This window comes from Bubalus bubalis, chromosome 6 (genome assembly GCF_019923935.1).
Source record: "Bubalus bubalis isolate 160015118507 breed Murrah chromosome 6, NDDB_SH_1, whole genome shotgun sequence".
NCBI lineage: Eukaryota > Metazoa > Chordata > Mammalia > Artiodactyla > Bovidae > Bubalus > Bubalus bubalis.
In genome coordinates, this window is record NC_059162.1 from 105,020,297 (window position 1) to 105,033,415 (window position 13,119).

At 55.3% G+C, this 13,119-nt stretch overlaps 1 protein-coding gene across 3 annotated transcripts in view; it reads right to left on the reverse strand.

Moving 5' to 3' along the window:
* Nucleotides 1–13,119, reverse strand: part of KCNQ4 (potassium voltage-gated channel subfamily Q member 4) — a 58,809-nt gene that overhangs the window by 10,939 nt on the left and 34,751 nt on the right. For 2 of the 3 annotated variants that reach the window (XM_025288990.3, XM_025288992.3), the window contains exons 8-10: nt 10,486–10,574; nt 8,676–8,837; nt 1,205–1,425 (exon numbers count right to left, since the gene is read on the reverse strand). In XM_025288990.3, coding sequence (XP_025144775.3) covers nt 1,205–1,425; nt 8,676–8,837; nt 10,486–10,574 — 472 coding nt within the window. Of the gene's footprint in view, nt 1–1,204; nt 1,426–8,258; nt 8,304–8,675; nt 8,838–10,485; nt 10,575–13,119 lie in introns of all 3 variants that reach the window. The other variant, XM_025288991.3, reaches the window with a different exon arrangement.

The following is a 13,119-nucleotide window of genomic DNA, read 5'->3' on the forward strand; positions in this document are numbered from 1 at the left end:
ACTCCAAAAATCCACCTCTCTAAATGCAGCCCCCACCAGGCTCACAGCCTCATATCCACAGGCTGGGCCAGCAAACGGGCAGGGTGGGGAGCATGGGCTACAGAGCTGGACAGACCTGCTTAAGGATATCAGCTCTGCCATGTCCTTGCTGAGAGAGCTCAGTCTGCCCATCTGTAAAATGGGGATAGACACAACCCTGCTATTGCTAAGAGAAGTAGACAAGATAATCCAGAGTGGGGCTGTGCACAGTCAGGGCTCTCTTCAGCACGGATGGCCTCCTGCTCCTTCCACAGCATGTTTGTAAGGCTGCTAGCTTTTGATGAGCACTTACTATATTCCAGAACTCTTCTGTTCACCTACTGTGGATAATCTCATATAATCCTCCCAACAGTCCTATGAAGTAGATATGATCACTGTCCCCATTTTATAGACGTGGAAAATGAAGCCCAGGGAGATTAGGTTACCTGCCCAAGATAAGTGACAAAGCCAGGATTCAAACCCAGGCAGCCTGGCTCCAAAGCCTGTGCTCTTTTTTCTTGTCACGTATTTTTATTTTTTTAATTAATTAATTAATTAATTTTACTTTATGATATTGTATTGGTTTTGCCATACATTGACTTGAATCTGCCATGAGTGTACATGTGTTCCCCAATCTTTTTTATTTTTCTCTTTCTAAATATTGGCGTTTTCCTAGGTGGCGCTAGTGGTAAAGAACCACCTCCCAGAGCAGGAGACATAAGAGACTCTGGTTCAATCCCTGGGTCAGGAAGATCCCCTAGAGGAGGGCATGGCAACTCACTCCAGTATTCTTGCCTGGAGAACCCTATGGACAGAGGAGCCTGGCCGGCTACAGTCCATAGGGTTACAAAGAGTCAGACACGACTGAAGCAACTTAACATAGCCAGTTAACAATGTTGTGGTAGTTCAGAACAACTCAGGCATATATATACTTGTATCCATTCTCCCCATGCTCTTAACCACTACCAAATGCCACCTCTATATTCTCCTCTGATTCTCAAACAGCCTGGAGCCCAGCAAAGCAAGTATTATGATGCCCATTTTACAGACCAGAAGACTGGTGCCCAAAGATGCTCAATCTGCTGCAAAGCTGGGACTAGAACCAAGTGTTCCCACCCCCAGCCCAGACTCCAGGCCTGCCCTGCCATCCTCAGTGGGTCCTGGCCCCAGACCCGCAGGGGCTCACCCTCAGCCGAGGTGCGGGGTTTGAGTCTCAGGGAGGCCCGGAAGCGGGTGCGGTCGTTGAAGCTCCAGCTCTTCTGCACCTTGGTGGGACTGCTGGCCTCACCCACCTGCTCACTACTTGGGGAAGTGGGCATCGGCGGAGGTGCCAGGTGCTGCTTGGAGGGGCCCGTCCGCCTCTGGGAGCTGCCCATGCGGATGCGGTCTTTGATGCCCATCCGGCTGCTGGCAGGGCAGGTCAGGTCGAGGAGAGAGTCAAGTTAGCTGCAGCTGGGGGTAGGTGTGAGTGGGGACACAGCTGACTTGGGACTTGGGGGCAGCTACGGGGGCTGACTCTCCTCCAAGCGGAGACTTTCTAGGATGGGACATGGGTGTGGTAAGGGGGGCCCTGACTCCTATGAGAAGCCACTCCAGGATCAGTCTGAACAACTCCACTCCCCACTCCCACCCCCACCTCCCACCCATCATTGCCCGGACAGATAAGGGTGCACAAGAGACAGATGTCAGAGTGGAAAGAGTGACAGAAACCCAAGAAGGGAGTCAGAGACAGACAGAGGACTGGGAGCTGGGCCTGGCCCAGCCAGGGTACGGGGGGTGGAGGCAAGAGACACCTCTGGGGACAGACAGATGACCCCTCTAGGGACATCCCTGCTGAGGGATGGAGAAGCTCACCTGGCCATGCACACAGAGTTAGGCCCCCAGCTCCTCTCTGTACACGTAGGCCGGCTGTGTGGAATTGAGGGTGTGTGCGTGTATGTGTGTAGTGTCTGTGCTTGTATGCACACAGGTGCCAGTGTGTGTACCTATGTTCCTCCTTTGCCCACCGCTGGAGCTATCTGACCTCACCAGGTCAGGTCAGGGCCTTAGGACCTGGTACAGTTGTATAGGTAGTACACTGCAAAATTCCAAAGGTCTCCATCATTCAGATTTCTGTGTGAATGAAATCATAGCCTGGAGGTGTGCAGTGTCCTGGCCTGCCGGGGGTCTTAGCCCTGTGGGTCTAGCTGCTGGGCCCACACATACGTCCAGGCCATGCCGGTGGGCCCCACCCTCAAACCAGTAAAGGTCTATAAGCTGTTCTCTGTCCACCCAGACTGACATCCTGCCCACACGACCTCCCACTGCCTCCTGAGCCTGCAGTTCAACAGCACCTACACGTCTGTGTACACGTGAAGACACGTGTATACATCTGTGTATGCCCTTAGACTCCCCTTCCCACACCCAAACTCCTCACCTATCCTCCAAATCTTGGAAGGAGACAGGTGAGGGGAGGCCTCGGGTGCCCCAGGACAGGCCCAGCGTACCCAGTGCCTGCTAGAGTAACTCTGTCCAAGAGGTTCAAGGACCGCGTTATCGCTGTCCGAATGGGACCTGTGCAAACGTCCCCATCCAGAGGCCTCCTGGCGGTGTCACCACCACCACCCTGCGTGTTTGCCACTTGAAAGGCCCCCTTCAGACAGCTTTGGGGCCCTTGTACCTCGAATGTCCGGGGCCCCAGCTCAGGAGAACACCAGCCAGTCTTGGGGGAATTCTGATGCAGACAGGGAGCAGGGAGCAGGGTGGGACACTGTGTCACCGGGTCTCAGAGACTTTCAGACCAAGGGTTGAGCAGGAGACAGATTCTAGTTTCAGAGCTGAGCGGGGACCGGGTCCTCCATGCCCAGGCATAGGGGATGGAGTATACAGAGCAAGGTGCTGAGGGGAGGGAGGCCCTGGAAGGTGCTATTGGGAAGGCAGCTGGGATGTATGTAGGGCCATCCTTAGGAGTAGGGGCCTCTGCCCGGAGGGGAGAGGTAATAGGACAAGGATGGGGGCCCTGAGGATATCATAAGGGAAGGATGGGGTGGCTCCCTGCAATCCATCATGCTGTTGGCTGGCCCAGGATTTCCTCAGCACATACCAAAGATTCCAACTGAAGTTTGAGGTTGGCTCTCCCAAACTTTCCTCTGCAGAGCAGTTCCTTCAGGCTCTTCTCATGCTGGCAAGCACCCACCACCCCACCCAGTCCGTGCGACCACCCTGTCTGTCCTCTGCTCCTTCGAGGGGCAGAGGAAGAGAGAGGGGCAGAGAAGGCCCTGACAGTCAGCCAAGGGCCCAGAAGTCTGGACCTCTGTGCCTGGCACATCACTCCAGTGCTGTTCTGGGGAAAGGGGCTGACCTCCCTGTCATGAGAAGTGTGTGAGCCATACTGAGCTTGCACTCAGTAGGACTCATGAAGGGAGGGGTGTGGGCACTTGCCCTAGAGGTCTTGAAAGGTCTCTCTCCAGCTCTGATTCTGTGATGGTTGAAGGAGCTTCTAGCCTGACTTGTGGGATTCTGTAACTTTCCAGCCAGCCAGAGACCCTGGGCTCCTTTGCAGTATAAGAAGGCGCTGTTTTCCCAGCAGTGGCCCTGGATTCCAGCTCCTTGGGCAGGGCCCAGAAAATGGCTCACGTCAGTCTCTCTGGAGCCTAAAAGCTCAAAGAAAATGGAAAGGAACCTGGCACACAGTGGACATCAGAAGAGCACACAAGGTCCAGGCCAACTGCCTGAGCCTTTTCGGCTCTCAGCCACGTTGGGTGGCGGGTTCCAGTTACCACCCCTATTTTACAGATATGGAAGGGGATGCCTAAGCTTCCAAGGTCACAGAGCTCCTCTGCATGGAACAAGGACTGGAACCCAGTTTTCTGTGACTTCAGAAGCTGTGTTCTTTCTCTGGGAGGAGCCAACAGGAGAGGGTCTCTGGCAGTAATTCTCAGCTGGGGGTTATTTTGCTCACTAGTGGACATTTTGATTTTGAACTGTGGTGTTGGAGAAGACTCTTGAGAGTTCCTTGGACTGCAAGGAGATCCAACCAGTCCATTCTAAAGGAGATCAGTCCTGGGTGTTCTTTGGAAGGACTAATGCTGAAGCTGAAGCTCCAATACTTTGGCCACCTGATGCGAAGAGCTGACTCATTGGAAAAGACTCTGATGCTGGGAGGGATTGGGGGCAGGAGGAGAAGGGGACGACAGAGGATGAGATGGCTGGATGGCATCACCGACTCGATGGACGGGAGTTTGAGTGCACTCCAGGAGTTGGTGATGGACAGGGAGGCCTGGCGTGCTGCAATTCATGAGGTTGCAAAGAGTCGGACACAACTGAGCAACTGAACTGAACTGAGGGGACATTTGGCTGGAGACATTTTTGGTTGTCTCCCTGGGGCAGGGAGGGAGGTACTCCTAGCATCTAGGTAGAGGCCAAGGATGCTGAACAATGCATGGGACAGCCTCCAACAATAAGGAATTTTCTGGCCCAAAACATCAGTGGTGCCAGTGATTTCAGCACCATTGGTGGCTGGAGGACAGGTGTGTGAATTTAACTGGGGCATCCCTGTAAGAGAGGACAAGCTCAGGGCACATGCTGCCTTCTGACTGCTTGGCTGGACCCAACCCTTGTGCTCACTTCCACAGGGATTTCTTTAAGCACTCCATCTGCCTGCCAAACACCAGGCTCGCAGAGGGTCTGAGGCAGCCTACCTGTTCTGATGCTGAATATAGCCTCTCTCTTCGAGACTGTGGAAACAGCTCTGGCCTTGCCCTTCCTGCCCATCACACCCACAGAACCCAAGGAATCTTGCAAAGGGGGACAGCTGACCCAGAGTTTCCTCCGCTTTACCCCCCAACGTGTTCCCTCCAGCAGTGGTTTCCAAGCGCATACCATAACAGTAAATCGTGGGAGGCCAACATTTATCTGGCACTTCCTCTGAGCCAGGCACAGTTTGAGTGGAAACAGATCCTGGTATCACCCTCATTTTACATCTGAGGAAGTGGAGGCACAGAAGGCTTGCACCCAAGGCCCCCAGCCAGATTCAGAACGAAGCCACATTTCTAAGAAACTCTGCTTCTGGGTCGAGCAGCGAGGAGCTCTGTCCCCCTCTCCTCCTCCCACCCCAGCCCCCTCCCCCGCCTCAATCCACAAGGCTGCCAAGGCACTTTGGGATGCGCAGGACTCTTAAGCCCCAGCTGCCAGGCAGTGCCAACAGAATGAGGTTCTCACAGGGATTCTGTGACCCAGCTTTAGCTCCCGACCTCCACGACGGGCTGCAACAGCCAAGCTCTCTCACCTCCTCCCCTTGGTGTTCGCTACCCTCTGCTTCCTCCTTGAGTTGTGTTGCTCACCCCACATGGCAGTTACTCCTTGCAACTCTCTAGGCACCATGTTTTATTCATCACTGTGTTTCTAGTGCAGGGCCTGGCACAGGGCAGGTACCAAGGAATGTAGTGGTGAGGCGGCTAAAGAACTGGGCTCTGGAGTTGGTGAAGGAGGCACCAACCCCAGCCCCTTCGGGCACCTGCTAGGACCTCAGTGGGCAGTATGAAGCCAGGAAGCTAAAGGCCTGGAAAAAGTCAGAGTGGGAAGGACCCTCTGAGAGCCTCTAGTTCAATCTGCCCATTCCACAGATGGGAAACTGAGGTCCAAAGAAGGAAAGCAATCTGTCCAAGATTACACGAGGCTGGGGTAGGGGAGCATCAGCAGCAGAGCCAGAACTCATCCCAAGGCTCCTGTAGGTGTCCCTCCTGACAGACTGGGGACCAAGCCCAGGTCCCCAGACCTGGCAGAAGCATCCCCAGGAAGGCGAGGGGCTCATCAGGGCCCCAAGGCAGACGGCAGGCGGCAGGCACATGCACCTTGTCCTTGGCCCATCCTGTCTCCCTCTCCAGCCCCAGAACTGGGTGGGGCAAGGAGAAGCGGGACAGGAGGAGCAGGCGAGGGGGTACCTCGGTCTCCAGCTGGCGTGGATCCGAAAGAAACTCCGTTTATTACTAAACATCTGGCTGGAAAGTGGAGAACAAGACACAACAGAGGTTAGTGGGAAGGAGGCAGGTGGGCAGAGCATGGGGAGCTGCCAGGATGGGGCCAGCCTCCTGTGGCTGGTGGGAAAGAAGGACCCCCCCAATTCAAATCATCCTCTAGCCCACATGCCTAGAAGGCAGAGGTTCTCCAGCTTTGCATAAGGATCTCATGGGGAGCATGTTAAATATGCAGAATTCCATGCCTCTTTTTTAGAGATGCTCATTCCGTGGCTTGGGGAGAGGTCCAGGTATCTCTGCATGATGAACAGATGTCCCATGGGATGCCGACACAGAAAGTTGGGGACCATGCTCTGAAAACCACTGTCTTAGTGTCTCATCGCAAAACCCACAGAGAGAGGTGCTGGCTCTGGCACAGCCACCCCTCAGGAAGTCCTTGTCATCCTGGGAACATGCTCAGCCTGGGTCCATCCAAAGCACCACTAAGGCTGTGGCCAACCAGGTGTGTGTGTGTGTGTGTGCGTGTGTGTGTGTGTGTGTTTAGGGGGTAGAGTCTTGGGCACCCAGCCCACAGGGCCCAGACAGCCAAGATTAAGGATCTGGCCATTTGGTCTGCTGTCTGATCTCCTAGGGGGCTTCCCAGGTGGTGCTAGTGGTAAAGAACCCACCTGCCAATAGAGGAGACATAAGAGACGTAGGTTCGATCCCTAGGTCAGGAAGATTCTCCTGAGGGCAGGCATGGCAACCCACTCCAATATTCTTGCCTGGAGAATCCCATGGACAGAGGAGCCTAGCGGGCTATAGTCCATGGGGTTGCAAAGAGTTGGGCACGACTAAAGTGACTTAGCACACACACACTAATCTCCTAGAAGTCACTGTTTGGCCCCCTGGGGTCTGGGGAATAAGGAGTACTCCACCACCATCACCATGAGCCCCAGCCACACAGACACTGCAGGACAGACACACACAGGCTGGGAGTTAGTGATGGCCGAGCCCTCAGTGGTCATCTGTTCCTAGGCCTTGTGGGGCTCAGAGACCCAAAGCAGCTGTGGGAGGTGGTACAGATGCTGGGGTCCAGGATAATCTCCATTTCCGGTACCTTCCTACTCAGGCAAAGTGAGACCAGAGTGAACTGAAGCTGCCAAGAGCCCTGGCTCAGGCTGCAGGCAGGGTTGCTCAAATGCCAAAACTTCTGAGCTTCTGCCTGTCTGCTGTGGTTGGGTCGGGGCAGGGATAACACTGTGGGACATTCAGATAGTGACAGATAATATTCATGGGCTGCATCGTGGACCCTGGTCCAGAGACCTCCAGCCTGGCCTGGCCAATCACACATCCCCTCCTCCCAGAGACCTAGAAGGGTCTCCCTCTTCACCCACTTCTTATTTAGCCCCTGGCCAGAACTGCCCTCACTGAGACCGGGAAAGGATTTCTGCTCCCTCCAATCTCTGCACCAGAACCCCCTCTTCCCTGTTCCCTGAGCCTTATTCAGCCCAGAAATCCAGATCAGCCCCTGAGCAGCCTTCACACTGCTAATTTTCTGCCCAGAACCCTGAGGCTCAGAGTGGCTTGATGACTTTCTCAAGGACACACAGCACCAAGCAGCAGAGGCTTTCATAGCGTCTCCTTCTGATCCCCAAGTAGCTCACCTTTGTTCCCCTCCCTTGTTCTGAGCCTGGGGCTCAGAATCACACCTGAGGCTCAAGGCCCAAATGTCCACCTGACTGATTCAGGGGTGAATGCAAAGATGAAATAAAACAAACCAATGGGCAGAGGACAGGGGATGATGACGGGGGCGGGTGGGGATTGAACCCTTGGCCTCAAAGCTATACCTCTGTAGGAATAGTCACTTTCCCATATACAGTGAGTTAGTGGGCTTCCCTTATCCAAGTATGCCTGAAATTCCACTATTTATGAACATTTATGTGGGGGTAAGCATTGTTCTTTCTTTGTTCTTTTAAGATGCAAAAGCTCCAGGAGAGGCAGGTCAAGGGGAGAGAGATTGGCAGGACAGCAAAATGTCCTTCCGTGAGAAAGAAAGGCATTGTGGGAGAATCCCAGGAGGAAGCTCTGGGATTAGCAAAGCTGTGGATGAGGCTTGCACAAGACAAGAGCATTAGTCACTGGTTGAGTTTACATGGGCCCTTCAGCAGTTCTTAGTCACAGAGCTCTCTTTCCAGCTGGCATCTCATTCCCAAGAGGTGAGTTCAGTGTCAAGCCCCTTCTCGAGGAACATGCTGGGGAGGTGGGGCCCCAGCCCTCACACCCCGGGACGGTGCCCACGATTACCTGAGCCGTAAGCACCTGTGGCCAGCGGCCTCCTCCTCTCTCCAGCTTCCCGGGAGGGATGGGGGTGCAGGGATGGAAGAGTGAGGGGGACGTGGAAACAGAGAAAGAAAGAGGACAATGGAATGAATGGAGGAGGTGATGGGAAAGGATGGTGTGGACATCTCCCCGACTCAGTCCCCTGGCGTCCCAGGTGACAAAACAGTGAGCCAACTCTGGCCTTTCCAGAGAGACCGTCAGTCTGTACCTGTCAGGCCATCTGATGACAACTGCCCAGGCCTCCTGAAAAGGCCTGGGAGTCCCCAGCACAGGCCCAGACACCCATACAGTGGCTGGAGACAGGTCCGAGAGAGGATGAGACAGAGAATGGAAGAGGAGGAGGAGAAGCAAGAGGAGGTGGCAGCCCCAGGGGGCCCCTACCTTTCCCCAGGGCAGAAGGAGGCGCTGCCCGGCCGGAGGCAGGTGGCAACGGGCGGGTAACGGGAGGGCGCTCCGTCGGGTACCGGCGCCCGCCGTACCTCCAGGGGCCGTAGGCCCCCGTTGCGGGCCCGTTGCACGTGCTCAAACAAGAGGGCCAGCTCTCTGCAGGAGAGGGCGCCGTCAGCGGCAGGCAGGGCCCTGGCACGGCCCCCCACCTGAGGACCCTGAGCTCCTGATGGATTCCCCCTGGGCCCAGCCTGTCTGGAGATGCTCAGCGAACACACCAGGCCCGCATAGGCAGGGGTGGGAACGGGAGAGTAGCCTTCCTCTCTCTTTCTCTCTTCTCAGCTCCTGGGAAACCCTCAAGGATGCCCGGTATGATTGTGCTGGATGGGCACCACTAGGGGGCACCCTCCCAAGGGGGAAGGCGGGGACCTCAAATCCACCTCACTCGCTGCTCAGCAAGCGGAGTACCTGCACACGGAGCCGTGCCCACCCGGAGGCCAGCAGCAGCCCTGAAATCCTGCCCTCCAGATCTGACTGGAGTTTAGGGGAAACTGAGGCTGAGGAGGGAGATTTGATAGGCAGCCCACTTCCTTCTGCAGCCCTCATGCTGGGTTCTCTGAGACTAGATTGAGGGCTCAGCTTCTTCTGAACTCTCCAGGCCATCTCCTGTTTCTCTAACCCAAGAAATAGATCTTGCCTCTCTTTGCCTTCCCATTGCACGGATGAGGAAACTGAGGTCCAGGGAGCAGAAGGACCAGTGGACCCAGAATTTCCCAACCAAGCTCTGACTCTCTTCCCAGAGGACCCAAATCATTCCTTCCCATCGCACACATATTTCTAACAAACTAGCCCCTGCCCTACTTCCCAGGGCCTGGCCTTGAGTCCTGAGGACTGCTTCTAGAAAGAAGGGCTCTTTCTATTAATAATCTAACCACCATCCCTGTCTTTGGGGTGGGTGCTTGCCTCTGCCAGGTGGAGAGGTGGGGGAACCAGTGTGATTCTGGGAGGCCCCCTTCCCAGCCCCTTCCCTCCTGCCCCTCCCCTGGGAAGCCCCCTAAGGCTGAGGAAGCACGGAGCGGGCAGCCAGGTGTAGGGGTGAGTGGGATCACGCAACAGCTGCTCTGCGAGAACTAATGAGGCGAAAAAGGCAGCCGCAGAAACGCTGAACACTGCAGCCTGGCCCCGCCTCCCTCGCAGCCCTCGGGGCTGAGCCGCTCTCCAAGGTCTTCATTCCCGCCCCAGGGTGTGGCCAGGCACCCGGCCACATGAACCTTGGAGATGCTATTAATGACCTCCTGTGTGGAGCCACCCCAGGCAGTCTTACCCCAGCTTGGGCCAGTGGGGCGAACCCACTTCTGGGCCCTAAGGCTGCTGCCTGGTACTGTAAGAGCAGGCATGTGTGGGGTGCTGGGGTGGGTGTTAGTACCTAACTCGGGCACATACATTCTTGCCCACACCACAGTGTCTCTATCCACTCCAAGGGCTAACGCTGACCCCAACTCAGACTGAGGGGAGCGAGCTGCCTGGGCTCTGCCCCAAGGTGCAGCTGCTCTGGGGGAGCTTGTAGACTGCCAGGCCCAGGGCTTAGCCCTGAGTCCAATGTCCCCCCCCTTCCCTGGCAGAACAGAGTGGGAGAGAGGATCCTCCAGGCTGTGGGTTACACAGGTTCTGCAGAGCCAGCCCCAGAAGCTCCCATGGGAGCCATCACCCCCTTCCCAGCCTCCAGGACTGTGTCCCAGCCATCTGTCCTCAGGGGCATTACTGCCAGCCACCCACCTCCCCGCCCCTCCACGGGAGGGCCTACCTGAAGGACGGGAGGAGGCTGTCGTAGTAGTACCAGGTGGCCGTCAGGTAGGCCCGGCTCGCGTCGGTGGAGTAGAGGCGCCATGCCGCCTGGTGGTGTGGGAGGAAGCGGAAGGAGGTGGTGGGGCACCCGGCACTCGAGAGGCCTCTCAGCCCCCAACCAGCCCTCTGCTCCCCAAAGAACCCAGGCCTCAGGCCAGTTGAAGGGTACTCAGAGCCAGAGGCTTGTTCCAACTCCACAGCCACCAGCAAGGCCAGAAGGAGGCCTGAGGAGAAAAGACTCCCAAGGTGACAACGCGGTCAGCCTCAGAGCCAGAGGCCTTGGACTGTGCTGGGGTTTTGCCATCAGGCAGAAGTGGGTTTCCAATTCCAGCTTTGCCACCTACTTGGGTGGATGATTAAATAAAGCTGCAGAGCCTTAAGTTTCTCATCTGTGAATTGGACACAGTACGACTTGCCTAACAGGGTGGTGGGGGCCCCACACGTGGCGCTCGTGGTAAAGAACCCACCTGCCAATGCAGGAGACATAAGAGATGTGGGTTCGATCCCTGGGTCAGGAAGATCCCCTGGAGGAGGGCATGACTACCCACTCCAGTATTTTTGCCTGGAGAATCCCCATGGACAGAGAAGCCTGGCGGGCTACAGTCCACAGGGTCTCAAAGAGTTGGACATGACGGAAGAGACTTAGCATGCATGCAACAAGGCTGTGAGGACTAAATGGGGAAATGTTCATTAAATGCCAAGCACAGCACATGGCACGTAGTAGGCACTTAATACCAAGTTTCCCTATTAACCACTCTTGTTATGTCCGGTTCCCACAGCTGATATATATTTATTCATTGTGTATTTGATTAATGTATTTCTCTCTCCTTAGTCTGTAAGCTGTGTCTTGGTCAGCACTGTATCCTCTGGCACATGGTGGGTGCTCTGCAATGTCTGGGGAATGAATACTGACTAAATGAATTATTATTACTAAAAATAACCCTACCCCATTCTTCCCAGCTGCCTGCCACTGCCCATGGGATTGAGGAGGGGAGGAAAGTACATCAACTACCAGCCCCTTAGCATCCATGACGTTGCTGGGTCTTCTCTGCAGCAACAGGGATGAGGGTCAGACAAGAGGATGGACTATCCCTCTCCCCCCAGGTAAAGAGAAGAGTCAGTAGGGACTTGAGGTGAGTGGGGTGATCAGCAACAACAGGTGCTGGGCAGGAGGAAGCAAAACTGGATCCTTCTTTAGATGCCTCTTGTCCTTAAGGGCCAGCCCACTGCTGACCTCACTGGCCAGGCACCCTCCTAGGACAGGAATATTTTTACTTCCTGCTTGCCTAGTCCCTTGGATTGGGCTGGGGAGCAGCTGCCAAAGCTGTCTCATTAATTATGGGCACCACAATACCAGCTGTCTCTCGGCACAGCCAGTGCCAGCCACCTGCCCCTACAATGCCCCTTGGAAGGCCAGTTCCCAGGGGACAGCAGCCATTGTGCCCCAAGGGATGCTGAGAAGGCAAAGTTGGGCTGGTGGCTGGAGATAGCAGAGATGGGGGGGTGGGGTTCCACCCTGGGGAGGAGAGATAAGGGGGTGTTAAGCCAGACCTGAGCTGAGGGGGTCAGAGCAGGAGAGGTGAGCTGTGCCAGTGTTCCTGGAACTATTGGGTTGGCTGAAAAGTTCGTTCGGGTTTTTCTGCACCATTGGCTGGAAACCCCAAATGAACTTTTTGGCCAGCCCGATATTTCTCGCAGGAGTTTCTCTTGCACAAGGCTGTTAAAGAGTCCCCAAAATTCAGAGCACTTGCCTCAGCCCATGTCCCTCGGGAATGCCTCAGACAGTGGGGGAAACAGCCCACATACTCCTGCTTTTTTCCCACCCCTCTGGGTGTTCCTTCTCTGCCTCCTTGGCTGACTCAACTCTGCCCTCCCAGTCACTAAATGCTCAGGTTCCTTAAAGCTCAACTCTAAACCATCCTTTCTTCTTTTCTCTGCCTGCTGGGCAAGCACCTCCATGCCCAGGGCTTCATTACCGTCTGCACACAAGGCCTAGCACATTACTCACCAGAGCTGCACACCACTACATCAGCTGCCTCCTCCACAGCCCCACCCACCCACCCGGGGCTCAGAGGCTCCGCAGACTCTTCACGTTCCAGCCAAACTCACTCTTCATGCCCCAAGTCTAGTCAGCCTTTAGTGAGGAGGGGCATCAACCCTCCAGTCGGGCAAGTGAGAAACCTAGAAGTCACCCTGACATCTCCCTCTCCCTCACTCCTGATGCCACTAATTTCACCTCCTAAATATGCAGAATCTGCCCATTTCTTTCCATCTCATCTGTTGCTACCCTAGTCCAAGTCATCTGCCACCCCATCTCACCCAGACCGTTGCCAGAGTCTCTTCTCTGGTCTCTCCACTCACACAGGTCACCCTCCTGGTCCACTCAATACTTTTCAAAACACAGATTTGATCATTATCACCCCTTCCTCCTGCTTCATACCTGTCAATGGATCCTCCCTGTTCTTAGGAAAATGTTAAATTTCTCTCTCTGACCTCAGATCTGGGCCTCACCCACTGAGCCAAATCCTTCCACTGTACATTCCTACTTGAGCTTTCTGTTCCAGCCTCACTAGATTCTTTCCCGTTCATCAAA